Source organism: Pezoporus wallicus, unplaced genomic scaffold (assembly GCF_028554395.1).
Source record: "Pezoporus wallicus isolate ANWC-B61680 ecotype Strahan unplaced genomic scaffold, APGP_CSIRO_Pwel_v1 contig_8673, whole genome shotgun sequence".
In the NCBI taxonomy this organism is placed as follows: Eukaryota; Metazoa; Chordata; class Aves; order Psittaciformes; family Psittacidae; genus Pezoporus; species Pezoporus wallicus.
This window is the reverse complement of record NW_026637196.1, coordinates 1,518,650-1,531,999: the sequence shown is the minus strand read 5'-3', so window position 1 is coordinate 1,531,999 and position 13,350 is coordinate 1,518,650. Positions and strand designations below refer to the sequence as shown.

General features: G+C 41.6%; 1 protein-coding gene across 3 annotated transcripts in view; it reads right to left on the bottom strand.

Moving 5' to 3' along the window:
• The window catches only part of RPAP1 (RNA polymerase II associated protein 1), a 39,981-nt gene that overhangs the window by 9,943 nt on the left and 16,688 nt on the right, over positions 1–13,350 (bottom strand). For all 3 annotated transcript variants that reach the window (XM_057403976.1, XM_057403975.1, XM_057403974.1), the window contains 10 exons: positions 12,360–12,475; positions 11,857–11,955; positions 11,301–11,402; positions 10,384–10,551; positions 7,879–8,064; positions 6,025–6,159; positions 5,652–5,831; positions 3,495–3,652; positions 1,985–2,164; positions 1,122–1,323 (listed from right to left, as the gene is read on the bottom strand). In XM_057403976.1, coding sequence (XP_057259959.1) covers positions 1,122–1,323; positions 1,985–2,164; positions 3,495–3,652; positions 5,652–5,831; positions 6,025–6,159; positions 7,879–8,064; positions 10,384–10,551; positions 11,301–11,402; positions 11,857–11,955; positions 12,360–12,475 — 1,526 coding nt within the window. The remainder of the gene's footprint in view (positions 1–1,121; positions 1,324–1,984; positions 2,165–3,494; positions 3,653–5,651; positions 5,832–6,024; positions 6,160–7,878; positions 8,065–10,383; positions 10,552–11,300; positions 11,403–11,856; positions 11,956–12,359; positions 12,476–13,350) is intronic.

Below are 13,350 nucleotides of genomic sequence, written 5' to 3'. Positions count from 1 at the left end.
GCAGCCTAACAAAAATGTTCCAAGAAGGTCCCAGTATAGAGTAGTCTGGTTACTCTGGAAATTGGGCAATTTTAGTTTGATTTTTTTTAATCAGAGGAGCTAACCACTGATAGGTGATGGAACTTCTTTTTAAGTGGAAATAAAAATATGTCATAAAGGTTAAAAAGGAATATTAACCTCTTGGTTATCCTGGCTCTTCAATGCTCAGGACATAATAACAGCAGGTGAAGGGTGCGACCAATCTCTGGGACACTAAAGTCATCTTGGAGAGATACTGGTGGTTTCCACCCCAGCCACATCTAACAAACTCAGTTGCTCTGGGCAAGTTTCAGAGGAGCTGCATAAACGTAACTACAGCCACTAAATTACCCCTACACCGTGAAGACACTCTCCCAGGTCACACCTCGGGCACGTCAGTTGGGCAGTAAAGAGGAAAACTGCATTTATCTTTAGAACATGAATCTTTACAGTAGCTGAAGTATAAGACATTACTCTTCAACAGCATCACACTGATGTGTCGCCTTCAGAAAACTCACTTTAAAAGATGGCCACATACTAGAGCTGTAACTGGGTTACAGGAGTCAACCTTCAATGTCAGTGGGGCAGCAAATAAATTTATCTCTATTGTTTCCTATCCGAAGTTCCTATGGCATGACCCTCGATGCTCAGTCTTCCAACCAGATTATTGTACTGTAGCTGTCCACATGTAAGCTACAGACCACAGCGAATGCAAAAATGTGCAACTTGATTTAGCCCATGAAAAGCAAGGGCTGCCAAACTGAATCAGGTCATATTTGCTTCATGCTTTGGATCCCTGCCATAAATGAGAACAGTCACAGCACTACCACTTACACTGACTGAGACTCTGAGTCCAAAGGAAGGAAAAGACAAGAAAGGAGGACAGTGATATTTGGCACTGCTAATGTGAAGGATCAATAGACTTATCTGACCCTAAATGCATTGCAGCCTAGATATGAGCTGTGATAAACACAATCTAGTCCTCAGTGAGATGCCTCAATGCCTGTGTTTTTCAGCTTTACCTCTTAAGTTCAGGTTTTCAGAGGTAATACACAAGCTGATGCTGGTGAGATGAAAAGACAACCTGTATCTTCAGGCCTTACCTGCTGGCTACAAGCACTGTAATAAACTCCCAAGTAGATCACGTAAGTTGTGGTCAGAGGCTGGAGAGTTTGCCAGGTTTCTGTTTGGGGTATCTCCTGGAGGAATTTTTTCAGACTGGTCTCCAGGAAGGGCTGCAAGCCTGACACTTGATTCCAGGATACGGGAGGAGGAGGAACCTGTTCACAATCTTCTGAGCTATTACTGAACACAATTGGAGAATAATACAGGATAGCAAATATGTCTCAGGAACAACTGTCTCTTTAAACAACCATTTTTAACAGCAAGATTTCCAGAGGCACGTAGTCTGGAAGCTGATACCCAACAATAGCCACTAAGAGAAAAAAAATTCTTTGCACATTCCCACAGACCAGACTTAACCGATTTTGGCATCAAAAACTATGCAGAGGCTACTCAGGAAAGTCAAAGTGTCTTCATCTGCACTACTCTGTCTTCAAGCTATGCTCTAGTTTTACTGTACTTGCTACCTCAGCATCCAGCTTTAGTTAAAAGAGTTTCTGGCTTTTCACCAGGAAAAGTACCTGTTTCTTCAGCAAATGCTACTGCTTTGATGTCTATTAAAACCAACCACCTTTTAATCCTGATCCATCTTGGTCTCTGCAGAGAGGTTCTTTCCTCCAAAGCCTGGAGAGGTTGCTATTTTTCCTCCAAAGGGAAGATCAAAGGAGCTTCCGAGCTCCTTTCAGCAGGACATTTGGCTAACACTGTGCTTGTGCCCCACAGCTGGAGGCAGGCCTCTTACCAGGCAGACAAAAAGAAGTTGATAGCCAGGTCTCCAGATCAAAGAGAGAGAAGACAGGATGCCAACTACTCAGACACACAACTGGTGACAGAGGGGGCCTACCTGCTCAGCTTGGCCTGCAGCTCTGAAGCGTAGCCTGCTGTTTGTGTCACATGTATCAGCAGAGTAACCACTGCCGTAGCTCGCTGGACAGACAACTCGGTCATACAGCTCTTCTCACTGCAAGTGCTGAGCAACTCAGGTAGGGCCTGCAGTATCCTCACCAGCACAGGGTAGAGATCCCTAGAGTATGAATCACAGAATAGATGAGGTTGGAAAGGGTCTCTGGAGATCATCTATAGTTCAACTCCCTGCTCAAGACAGGTCAGCTAAAGCAAGTTTGCCCAGCACTTTGTCCAGTTGAATTCTGAGTATCTTAAGGGATGGAGAGTCCACAATCTTTCTGTGAACCTGCTCCAGTGTTTGATCACCTTCACAGGTGTAGGAAATATTTTTTACTAAGTGAAATTTCCTGTATTTCCATTTGTGCCCATCACTTCTTGTACTTCCACTTCATACCACTGAAAGAACCTGCCTCTACCTTCTTTGCATCCTCCCATTGCACAGAGATTGCTAAAATGAGGTTATGAGAACCATCATCACCACCAAATAACAAAAACAAACAGCCATGTGAAAAAAGATGACAAAAAAGAATATTGTCTTTTATATGAATAGGACCTCCCTAATACTCTGCCTCCAAGAAGATAACCTCATGGAAAAAGCTATTTTTATTTTATTCCTGATTCCTCAGTTCTCAAATTCTCAGCCAAATGATTTGCATTATCATCAGCGGCGATAATGCAAACTCAAGGAATCTTCTGCTTTTTGTCTTTCCTTGATGTTATTTACAATGCAAAACTATATACAGTTTTTACTCTTCATTAACCAATTCACCTGATTGGGCTGGAGAATACAATGCTGCATAGGAACAAATCTCACTTCTGAATCCCTTGGCCTCCCTTTTACTTTTCAGAGCAACTCCACAGCCATCTCTGTGCTTCCAAGTCAGTGCAATTACAGGAATAAGATTCAATGCTTGAGATAGCTCAGACTTATCCCAGCGCAGACCCTGATGGTCATGCACAAGAACTTGTACCAAACTGAAAGTGGATGTGGCATGCAGCTTGCGTGCATCACTCTGCCTCACTCGGCATTGCACGCTGGTGACTGCTGCCCAGACTGCCTTCAGATCATCAGATTCAGCCCTAAGTGTGCTGCAAACTATGCGTGCTGATGTCACACAAACACAGATTATCCATGCCTTCAAAGGGAAAAAAGAAGCAGCCCTAAAAAGCTGGGGTGATCTCCCATAGTATAGAGGGGAAACAACAAAATATCAATCCTTAAACACAGGAGACAAAGAACAACCAGAAAATACAATACTCAACTCAAATACCCATAAGGAACTTGGAATTTTACTGCAGGAGGCCACAGATAAGACTTCAGGGAGATAAGACTCCATGAAGGGAGGTAGAAACCAAGCCTGGAAATCCCTATATTGGCCTCTCTGGAACAGGGTGTCTGTTTTCCCTGTTGTGCCTCTCACCCTCATTTCTCCAGCTTTAGACTGTACCTGTAGAGATCACAGGCTTGACCATAGGCAGCAGCCACAGCCCACAACCGGAAGGCTTCAGTGCTTAGCCTGATGGCTTCTTCCCTTGGCAGCAGCAGATCCACTGGGTCTTCAGCTATAAAGCGACTCAACCGACTTTTCATTTCAAATTTGTTAAGCTGGAAACCAAACAAACCAGAGAGAAAAGAATAAACAACAGAAAAAGACAAAGGGATAAGATGTATCAGCTGCATGCATCATCACCACATTACTCTGACACACCAGAAGAGCTGCATATTTCAGTTCAGCTCATTCTCAACTCCTCTTGCCCTGCTCAAATCTGCCTTTATGTAATCTCAAGGAGCACACTTCAAAGGATCAATAAATGGTCAAAGGCTCTTATGAGAGAAGTATTCCTGGAAGGGACGCCTAGGTGTTACCTAATCCGTTTCTAACACAAATCAACTATACATAAATCATTTCTGACAGAGGTTTCTCCACCTTACACACTCTTGGTTTGGATGCTCTCTGCAGTATTTAACTGATTTTAAGAAAATACATGTTTATCCTTCTTTAAGTAGTCATAACTAGTACTCTATCAATCAAGATTACATGCAAAGATACAGCTAATGAAAAACACTGTATACAAAAGTACTGAATTGATGCTGCTTTTGGTTTTGGGAGGTCAAACTAAATGGCTTTCAGAGGTCCTACAACCTAAATCTTTCTATGATTCTAACTTATTTCACAAAAAGGGTGCCTCCTGCATATTACTTTTATAGGATGATAGCATTTTGATGCCTTGGAAATGTTCTGAGGCTATTTTGGTGTCGAATTAAGCATGGGCATGACTCATTTGCAGTTCTCTAGAAATAATTTTTATCCTCCCCAACAACTGGGTATTTTTGTGGAGCCATTAAAAAAAAAAAAAAAAAAAGGAGCTTCTGTCTTCCTCTCCCCCATATAAAAAAAACCTTGTGTGTGATCTGTCTAAACAAATGAGGTAACAACGTCTTTTTCACAACACAAGGACATATTATAGATAACTATAAATTCAAATGCTTGAGACATCCTGTAGGGAAATCAATGCACGCCAGCAAGAAATCAAAAGGAGCTGACGAATCAAACGATGAATTCTGACACCACTCCTACAGAACAGAGGGCAAAGTCAAACTTACTTCCAGTGGAGGAAGATGGAAGAATTTTGTTGTTAGCTGAAATAAATTCATGCATTGATGATTTTGATTTAGTCTGTTATTATCTTCCATTCCCATGTTCAAGTGCATGTAACAGGACATATGAGAGTGCAACAGAACCGAAGCCCAAATAGTTTATTGTAAACAATAAACCTTGTGGATAAAAGCAAGTGGAACCTTGTAAGCAATTTTTGCATGCCTTGATATACCTGGAGTACACAAAGCCTGAAACAGAGTAAAATTCAGAGATTTTCTATTATGCTACTATGACCACTTACAGCCTTTAAATATCCCACTATCCATTATCAGCATGTTATTCTATGTATTTTATAGCACAGGCTGGTGTTCTGCTGCTGAGGTTAGCAATTTACTGGATGGCAATTTATTAGATGGCATTAACAATACTAAACCAAAAACCCTAAGAAGTGCTCACTGCACTGTAATGGGTGCTGCTCATGGTAGACGTTATGCATTTATAGCATCAGTACGATGACCTATATGAGTGAATGCAATTATCTCTGAAGTAGAAAACCTGTCCAGAAGTAGAGAAGAGGAGTTGGAAACACTGATAAATGCCCTCAGAGTTATTAAGACAAATTAATGGAAGAAAAGTCCAGCCAGGGTCATAAAACACAAGGATAGCAATTTAGTCTCTGGTTTCTACAGTCCTGCCTGTCACTGGAACATGGGAGAGCACAGAGCATCACACACCATGTGCTCTAAACATCTGCTATTGGTCAGTATCACTGGGGTGTGCTATGTGATTTTGCATACAGCAAAAACCTTGAGGCAGCTCTTCTACTGGTACACAGCAGAAGCATCATTACTAGGACACTGTCAATAATTCCTTCAAAACACACATGCACCATCTTCACAATGATTATTCCAGCTTCAGCTCAGTCACCTCCATTTAATTTTCTGTCTTTACTTACACAAAACAAAGGCCTTTGCAATCAGAAAAGCTCTTCTGAGAAGCACTCACCAGCCTGGCTGTTGCATTTCGGCCTCCACATGCCAACACTCTGATGAATTTCATAGCAGTGGCACAGGCAACTCCATGGAGGCTGGTGAGCAGACACCCTGGTTCTGCCACTTGGGGATCCCACTGAGTAGGGAGAAATTCCCTGACAATGGTCTCAATCAACCGAGGACAGTCAAGCAGCTGAAGAGAAACAGCAGGCACTATAACTAAGGCAGCACAAGTAACTAAAGGTATGCAGTTATGCAGACATAGAGAAGACATGCAAAACACAAAAGTTTGTTTGATCTCCTTGCCATAACTTTACCTGCTTCTTTCTTCCTTTATTCACACCTTTCTCTATCATTCCCCAGCTCCTGTACAGTGGGAGATTTACCTGGCTGCATGCTTCAGAAGAGTGCCTTGCTATGTGGGTGAGGATATGCAGTATATCTAGGACTACTGTTGGAACAGGTCGTACCACCTCCAGGATGTATCTCAGCCGGTGCTGGATCCGTGTCTTCAAAAGTCCCTGGGGGGAGAAAGGGGAGGAATGAAAAAATCCATTATACTCTTTACAATTGCTCTCTGAAATGCAGTTGCTGGAAGACAAAAGGAGATTCAATTACATCTCCTGCAGGGTGAGAGTTTTAAAATTACCAGTGGGGAGTCAAAGAAATAAGTTTCTGTGGATTTGCTAGTACATAAGCAAATGAGCAAGACTAACTGAACTTCTGTTCTGAATCCAACCACTAGTGGGGTTTGGATACTTATATTTTTATATTCTGGAAAACAGAAGTAATAGGGAATAAGAAAATAACCTTCCCTATAAAAGACTACTAAAATCTAATGTAGATGAAAAGGGTTCTCATGTTCCTTGAATCATTTTGGGTAGACACCACCTCCAGCACTCTGCCAGATAGTATCTGTCATGTTAGAGAAAGCTGACAGAAGCAAAGAACAGACCCAAATTCCTGGTTTGCAGCAGGAAAAGAGATGCAGAGAGATGATGTGATTTTTATTTTACATTTCACAGAGAAGAAGACCGTGATCAGTGGCAATGCTGGGAAACAAGTCTTCAGTTTAAGTGACAGCATCACACACTCCTAGCTCTGAGAAAAGGCAACTCCGTAACACCCGAGTTCATAGTACTGACACTTCTAAATAGCTGCAGCCAAGCAATGTTATAGTGCTAGGCCTGACTGAGTTCAGATCTAGTTTAAATACTCCAACAGTGTGGAGTAATTGGGTTACAACAGCCAGTAACCAGGTGTGAAATGGAATTTCACAACAACCATGTAGAGTGGAGAATTTTGTCTCAAATATCTCCTGAGATCATGCCACTTGGAACAAGTTAAAATCCATTATGCTGAACCACGCAACTGTTTCCAGACTCACAAACTGATCTCATGTCTTATCGACAACTCTTTTGTTAAGCTTTTTAAACAGTGTCGCCTAGTGGATACGACTGAAATCATGAAACCTCTAAACAAGACCCTATGCCCAAGTACCCTATGCCGAAGTGCCATTGGAACACAGGCTCAAGGACTTGGATTAAGTGATGACTTAGTGACAAGCAACTAAATGAAGGTTTTAATGATTGCAGCAGGGAAGAGAGTTGCACCAGCTCCACCAACGCTGAATACAAGATAACAAAGATTGCTATTTTTAAAACTCCTGTTAGGAATGTGGGATTAGGCTTAAATATGTGAGCAATTCCTTCCAAATGACGCAACTACCTTGGAAATGCAAATATGAAGAACGAAACTGGAGAAATGCTAAATAGCCAGCTTATGTCAAATATAAAATGTCATTGCACAAATCTGGCTAGTTCTGAACTATCTAGCTGTGATGATCATTTTTAAATTCACAGAAGTGCATACAGACACTTTAATAATGGTTGGAACCTTTCCACTTTTAACTCAAGTAGGTGAGCTTGAAAATCATGTCTGTATGCAGTCTTCCAGCAAGTCTTGGAAGGTCACCGGTATGCTTGTTGCCAATTTCCCTAGAGGAAGGTAAAGATACTTAATGATACTAAAATCACACATGTCAAGTCTCAACATTTTTAGAGATCAATAAGATTACCCTCCTGGTAATATATGACAGAAACAAAACATCCAACAGCCAGGGAAGAGTTCTAATTGTTGTTTGGAATGTTAGTAATAACATCCACAGGAGGGTAGATGGTTCAACAACACACACAGATCCTATTTTTCTAAAAGGATTTCAGCTCTAGCTCTATGCTTACCTTCACAACATCATATCGGGCCACGTCTGGATCTGGCTTGTTTTCATCTTTTAACTTTTTATCTTGAGACTTCTCTGCTCTATTTAATTCTTCATCTTCTTCCTCCTCCTCTTCCTCCTCATTGTTGGGGACAAACGGGAATGCAGCCATTCCTTGGTACCATGAGAAAGTCCAATCAAGATATTTCTGTAAGAAGAGTAAAGACACATAAACTGAAATTCTCACAAGGAAGTCATGGAAGACATAAAAAATTCAAGGATGCTTTTGATTATAGAATGCTTTGCTGATTCCCACTTAACCCCAGGAAAATAGTAACACCATGAAGGTGACTGTGAACAGGTACAAACAGAAAGCAATGCATTTCCACAGAAGTGATTTTAACCTATGACCCACACACACTTGAGAAACCATGCAAAGCAATTACTGTGAGGTGAATTAAATTCACTACACAGGTTAACAGAAACACAGCTTAACTGGAAAATGTTTAAGTTACAAATAAACAAACCAACCACCAAGGCTCTAGAAGTTAAATCAGAATTTGCATTTATTGGCTCTATTCCCATTCCTGGACCTGTGTGAAACCGAGGTTACAAATAACACAGAATGGTGATGTAAAAAGTGCTATGTTAGAATAAAAGAGTGCCTGGTGTGTTTGTTCATGTTTGTTTGAACGCCCTTCAGCTTCAGCAGATTAAACAAAACCCCCTTCTTTGTTCACAGCTAATGACAGTGTCAGATACTTTCAAGATCTGGAGCCATGCTGCAGTATGTGAGATTGCTCCCATAACAGACCTAGCTCCCTCAAAGTGTTTTAAAACATAAAGGATGGTCAAACTGAAAGTTTGCACCGCTAAGAGCTGCTTTAGATTTCCACTTCCTGAGAAGAAAATTAGAAGTAACTACCAACTAGTCAGAAAATATGTGACAGCCTTCAACTAAACCCTGAGCTGGTTCGAAACATTTCAAATGCAAGTGCCAAGAAGTAGAAAGTATTATCAAGCATTAAAAAAAGTAATAAAAAGGCAATATAAAGCCAAGTTGGTGGGTGAGTGAATGACATGGTCAGAAGAGGCCTGACTTCAGGGGATGAAACTACGTGTCCATCTGGAATACAGAGTTTGGGACTGTAGCCTTCCTTCCACAAAAAGAAGGAAAAGCAAAACAGAGTATCTGGGTCTTCGAAGTAAACGGAGAGAAAGGTGCTTCCTTTCCATAGCCATTTATGAACAAACAATACCTTCAGGCAGCATCATTTTTATGTGTGTTCACCTTCTGTGTTTATAGTGGGGATAAATCATGTTTGTTTTACAAATCCTGGAGCAAAAGGCCAGACCTCCAGCCCTGTCCCTTCCTCAGAGACCTTTTGAAACCCAGCAGCACAAAGACACAAAGCAGAAACAAAGAAGGCACAAAGAAGGACTTCCCGAATAAGAAAATATACAGACACAGCACTCAGTGCTGCTTTTGGCATCGAGAGTCAGCAATCCCCGCTTATACAAGACATCACACCACAAGCTCTGATCTGAGAATTAGAGCACTACAGACAGTTATAAACCAGAATAATATCAGAGAAAAGAAAAGCACATCAAGAAGCTGATTCATAGCATTCACAGCACTTACAATGGGTGGGCAGGACTTCTACTAGAAGCAGAACACCATTACTCATAGCTTAGAAAAGGAGCAAGATGTGGAGAAAGCCACCTAGTCCTTCATTTTAATTGCCTCCCCGCTAGGGATAGCTCTAAAGGCCCAGGAGAAGTTGCAAGGGGCTTCTTGAGATCTACCCACTCTCCTCTATCACCAGCCTCTTTGCAGTCAGACATAACAGCAGTTCTCATGAAAGGAACTTGAAACACAGCCTAGAGCATACTTTGTCTATAATGGACTGCTTCTGCCCAATCAGGAAGACATCTTAATCTTGCTGTTCAGGGCTCTCTAGTATCTCTGAACACCCAAAAGAAGTTTCAATCTCCTAACGGGTAAAAAAGCATCAGGAAAAAAAATACACACATAAGAAGGCAAAATTAAGTATTTATAAGAAAAGCACATAAGGACAGCAGAAAATGGACAATGAGAGAAAACAAAGACAGTATCATTCTGAGGCTTAAGGGGAAGCAGGGAGAATATTTAATCTCTTCAAAAGCAGAAAAACTACAAAACAAGAAGCCAACAAAAGAGACCATATTAAAAAAATAAATTATACACATACATTAGCAGTAGCCTGATCTAGATTGTAAAGATGTAAAAAGGAACAGAACCTCAGCAGCCTGCACTGGATTCATCATGGAGCAGAGCTAATTCAAACAGGACAAAAAGACATCCTGAGAATCTCTCAAACTGGGATAACACACTGCCTTGTCTGTCCCAACGCACAGCAATTCTATTGACTATTAAGCTAACCCATCCAGCAAGCCTTTGTTTAAGCCACTTACCATGTCTTCTCATGCTGATTCCTGTAAACAGTTCAGCATGAAATCAAACCCAGGCAGTCAGTAATTGTCTCACCTCATCATCAAGTGACACTAGCAGAGCCTGGAGAGCACCAACAGCTGCTGCCATGACATTATCCACTGCATCATCCAGCGAGAAGCGCAGCAAGAAGAGAAACCCCGCATCAAGCAGCAGACGCAGAATGCTGCCCTTCAAGGAGGAAACAAACTCTCCAGCCCTGGCCTGAAATACATATCACACAGCCAGTCTTAAAGCTGTCTCATTCTACATGCTTTCCTCTTCCCATTTCTACTGTAAAGCAGCTAAACAGAGTGTCAGGGGTTTTTCCCTTATTTTCTCCTCCTCACATTCCACAGAAGCATGTAACATCAGTTTCTTAATGCAAAAACCTTTCTTTCTAAAGCCTGGAAGCATCTCCTGACTTCAGCCTGTTCTGCCCATCATTCTTCTCAAAATCACCCTGTTTCTTCTCTGCCTCCACTGCTATTAGAGGGCAGGTTGGCACTTCCTCTAAGAGTTAGGCAGAAATGTGCACAGAAGTAAATATTCATTCTGCTTTATGCTATTGGCACATAACTCTGAGTAGGTTGGTTCATACAGAAAAAGCACGCTATGAAGCTGGCTCAGGCAACAGGAGTGAAAGGGTCACTGACAAGGATATAGGTTTGTCACAAAAGTAACACCAAAAAAACCCCCAAATTTGTGTCCAAATCAACAAGAGAACTGAAGCTGCAGCACTGCTGCTGAACAACACTTGGAAGCATCTCCCTCCAGAGAAACCTGAAACTCAGTTTGCCCAACACTTAACTTTTCTAACAGTAATGACAATCCCAGTGAAAAAGAATCCCCTGCTGCTGATTTTTCTCACTTTCATTGCATAGTACACAGCAAACAACTTGTACCAGAGAACTCTGATCCTGACCCACCAGAAACCTGAATTATGGGAAGGAGTTCCACAGGAACTGACTTACCTTTTGAACAATGCGACCCAAGACCTGCAGAGCCAGTGTCCTTTGTTGAATAACTTGGCTGCGAGACAAATGAAAGAGCTCTTGGAGAGAATAACCAGCCCTCTAAATGGGGGGACACCAAAACAAAACAACAAAACAACTCAGCTATAGGTATAAACAGGCCCCTTCAAATAAGATTAACTGTGAAATACTACATAATGGGAGATAAACTGCAATGCACTGTTATTTGCTGCTTTGTGGCAATTGCAAAAGAGTTTCTAATCGTTGCTATGACAGGAGAAAACTGAACTTCTTAAGAAAAGGATGCATGTGCACCTTTTTTCAACACCATAAATCCTCAACGGCATTAAAGAGAAAAGGCATTAATGGAGCTTTCTGCAAGTGAAGCAGTTAATGTATACAGACCAGCTTCTCTTCAGGAGCTTGTTTCAAAAGAAAATCACCTGTCTGCACTTTCCTAAGGTTTTTGTTATTAGAAGGCCTTTGCACAAAAGGAATCTGCCAAATTAAACACAGGAAACAAACGTGTGTATCCTTTCTACTACATTACACCCACCTCTGCCTCTTCTCCATGGTGATGCAGGCCTAGATGTGTTGGTAAGTCAGCATCTGCAGGAATCAATTCTCCTTTTAAACTGAATCGAGCTTGCATTCCCTACAACAAAAGGGTGGAAGGAGAAAAAGATTGTTTCTATTGCCTTCCACTCCATTCACCACTTCAAACACCACTTCTTGTATCGGCTGCTGCAAGGGAAGAGTTCAAACACTCCTCAGCTCAGACCTCAAATTCTTAAGAACTATTCCCCACTTTCTTAGCTTTCAGACCTGTTTCATCTCTGATTACAGCTGGCAGACTTTCATTTCCCAGTTCTCTTGAGCACGACAGCCTGAACTGTCCACCTATCATCCCATCCTGTGGAAAAAAATGGGAAATCTCCCAGCCCAACGAAATCTTACATATTAACCACATGACTAGCTTCTGAAGCCTTCAAAACTGTAACTGCTGAGAAGCATGACCCAGACACAAACATGAAAAAACAACAGTTTCTGCTTTCAAACCTTTTTGGTTTTCTTCTGCTGAGGCAAGGGCAAATCTTTCATCCATTCCAGCTTCTCAAATTCCACATTGTCCATGTGAATCCATTCCTTCTTGGGCTTCACAGGCAGATCATCATCTTTGGGGGGGAGGGGAGGGGGGTGGAAATAGCAGTCTTACCTTCCAAGGAAGGAATCAAGATAATACTATTCCCTCTTCGCCAAGCTACTTGGCTTACATACAAGATTCATGTAAAATAAGAAAACGGTTTTCAAACTGACTGTTGGCTGATTCATAAATATCAAAGCTTTGAAGCTGTTTTCATCTTTCACGAGAGCTACAAAAGGAAGTGAACAGCACTGTAATGAAATTCACAGACAAGGCTAATTTAGGAGAAGTTGAGCAGGAGTCAGGACACAAATAAGGCAAAGTGATCAGAACCAGGGCAGAAAAATAGCATCAACCCTACTTTCAAGAAAGCAAACCATGTGTCATCCAGGAAGGGGAATGCTAGAGGAGATGTGAAATGAGTCAAAAGTATTAATCATAGAATCATAGAACAGTTTGGGTTGGAAAGGACCTTAAGATCATCCAGTTCCAACCCCCTGCCATGGGCAGGGACACCCTGCACAAAACTATGTCACCCAAGACTCTACCCAACCTGGCCTTGCACAATGCAGAAAGGTCCAAGCAAATTATTGGAAGCCAGTATGATTTCAGCCCAGATACACTAGAGAGAGGACAAACACTACTGACTGTGCTTTCGTTGCATCTGTGATGCTGCTCTTCATCCCATGTCCCCCACTAAAGGCTTGAGAAGATCAGCTTGAGAAGATCAAAACAGCTGAGAACTTACACAGCTTGCCTGAGAAACAGCTCAGTAGGGAACCTGGACAGTTGAACAAGAATTTCAAAGGTTGAAGTACTAAAGGAAGAAAGTACTGATTTAACTTTCTAAAGTGCTTTGGCTAGAAGAATCTTGGAAACAAGATATTTATACCTGACATCACAAGA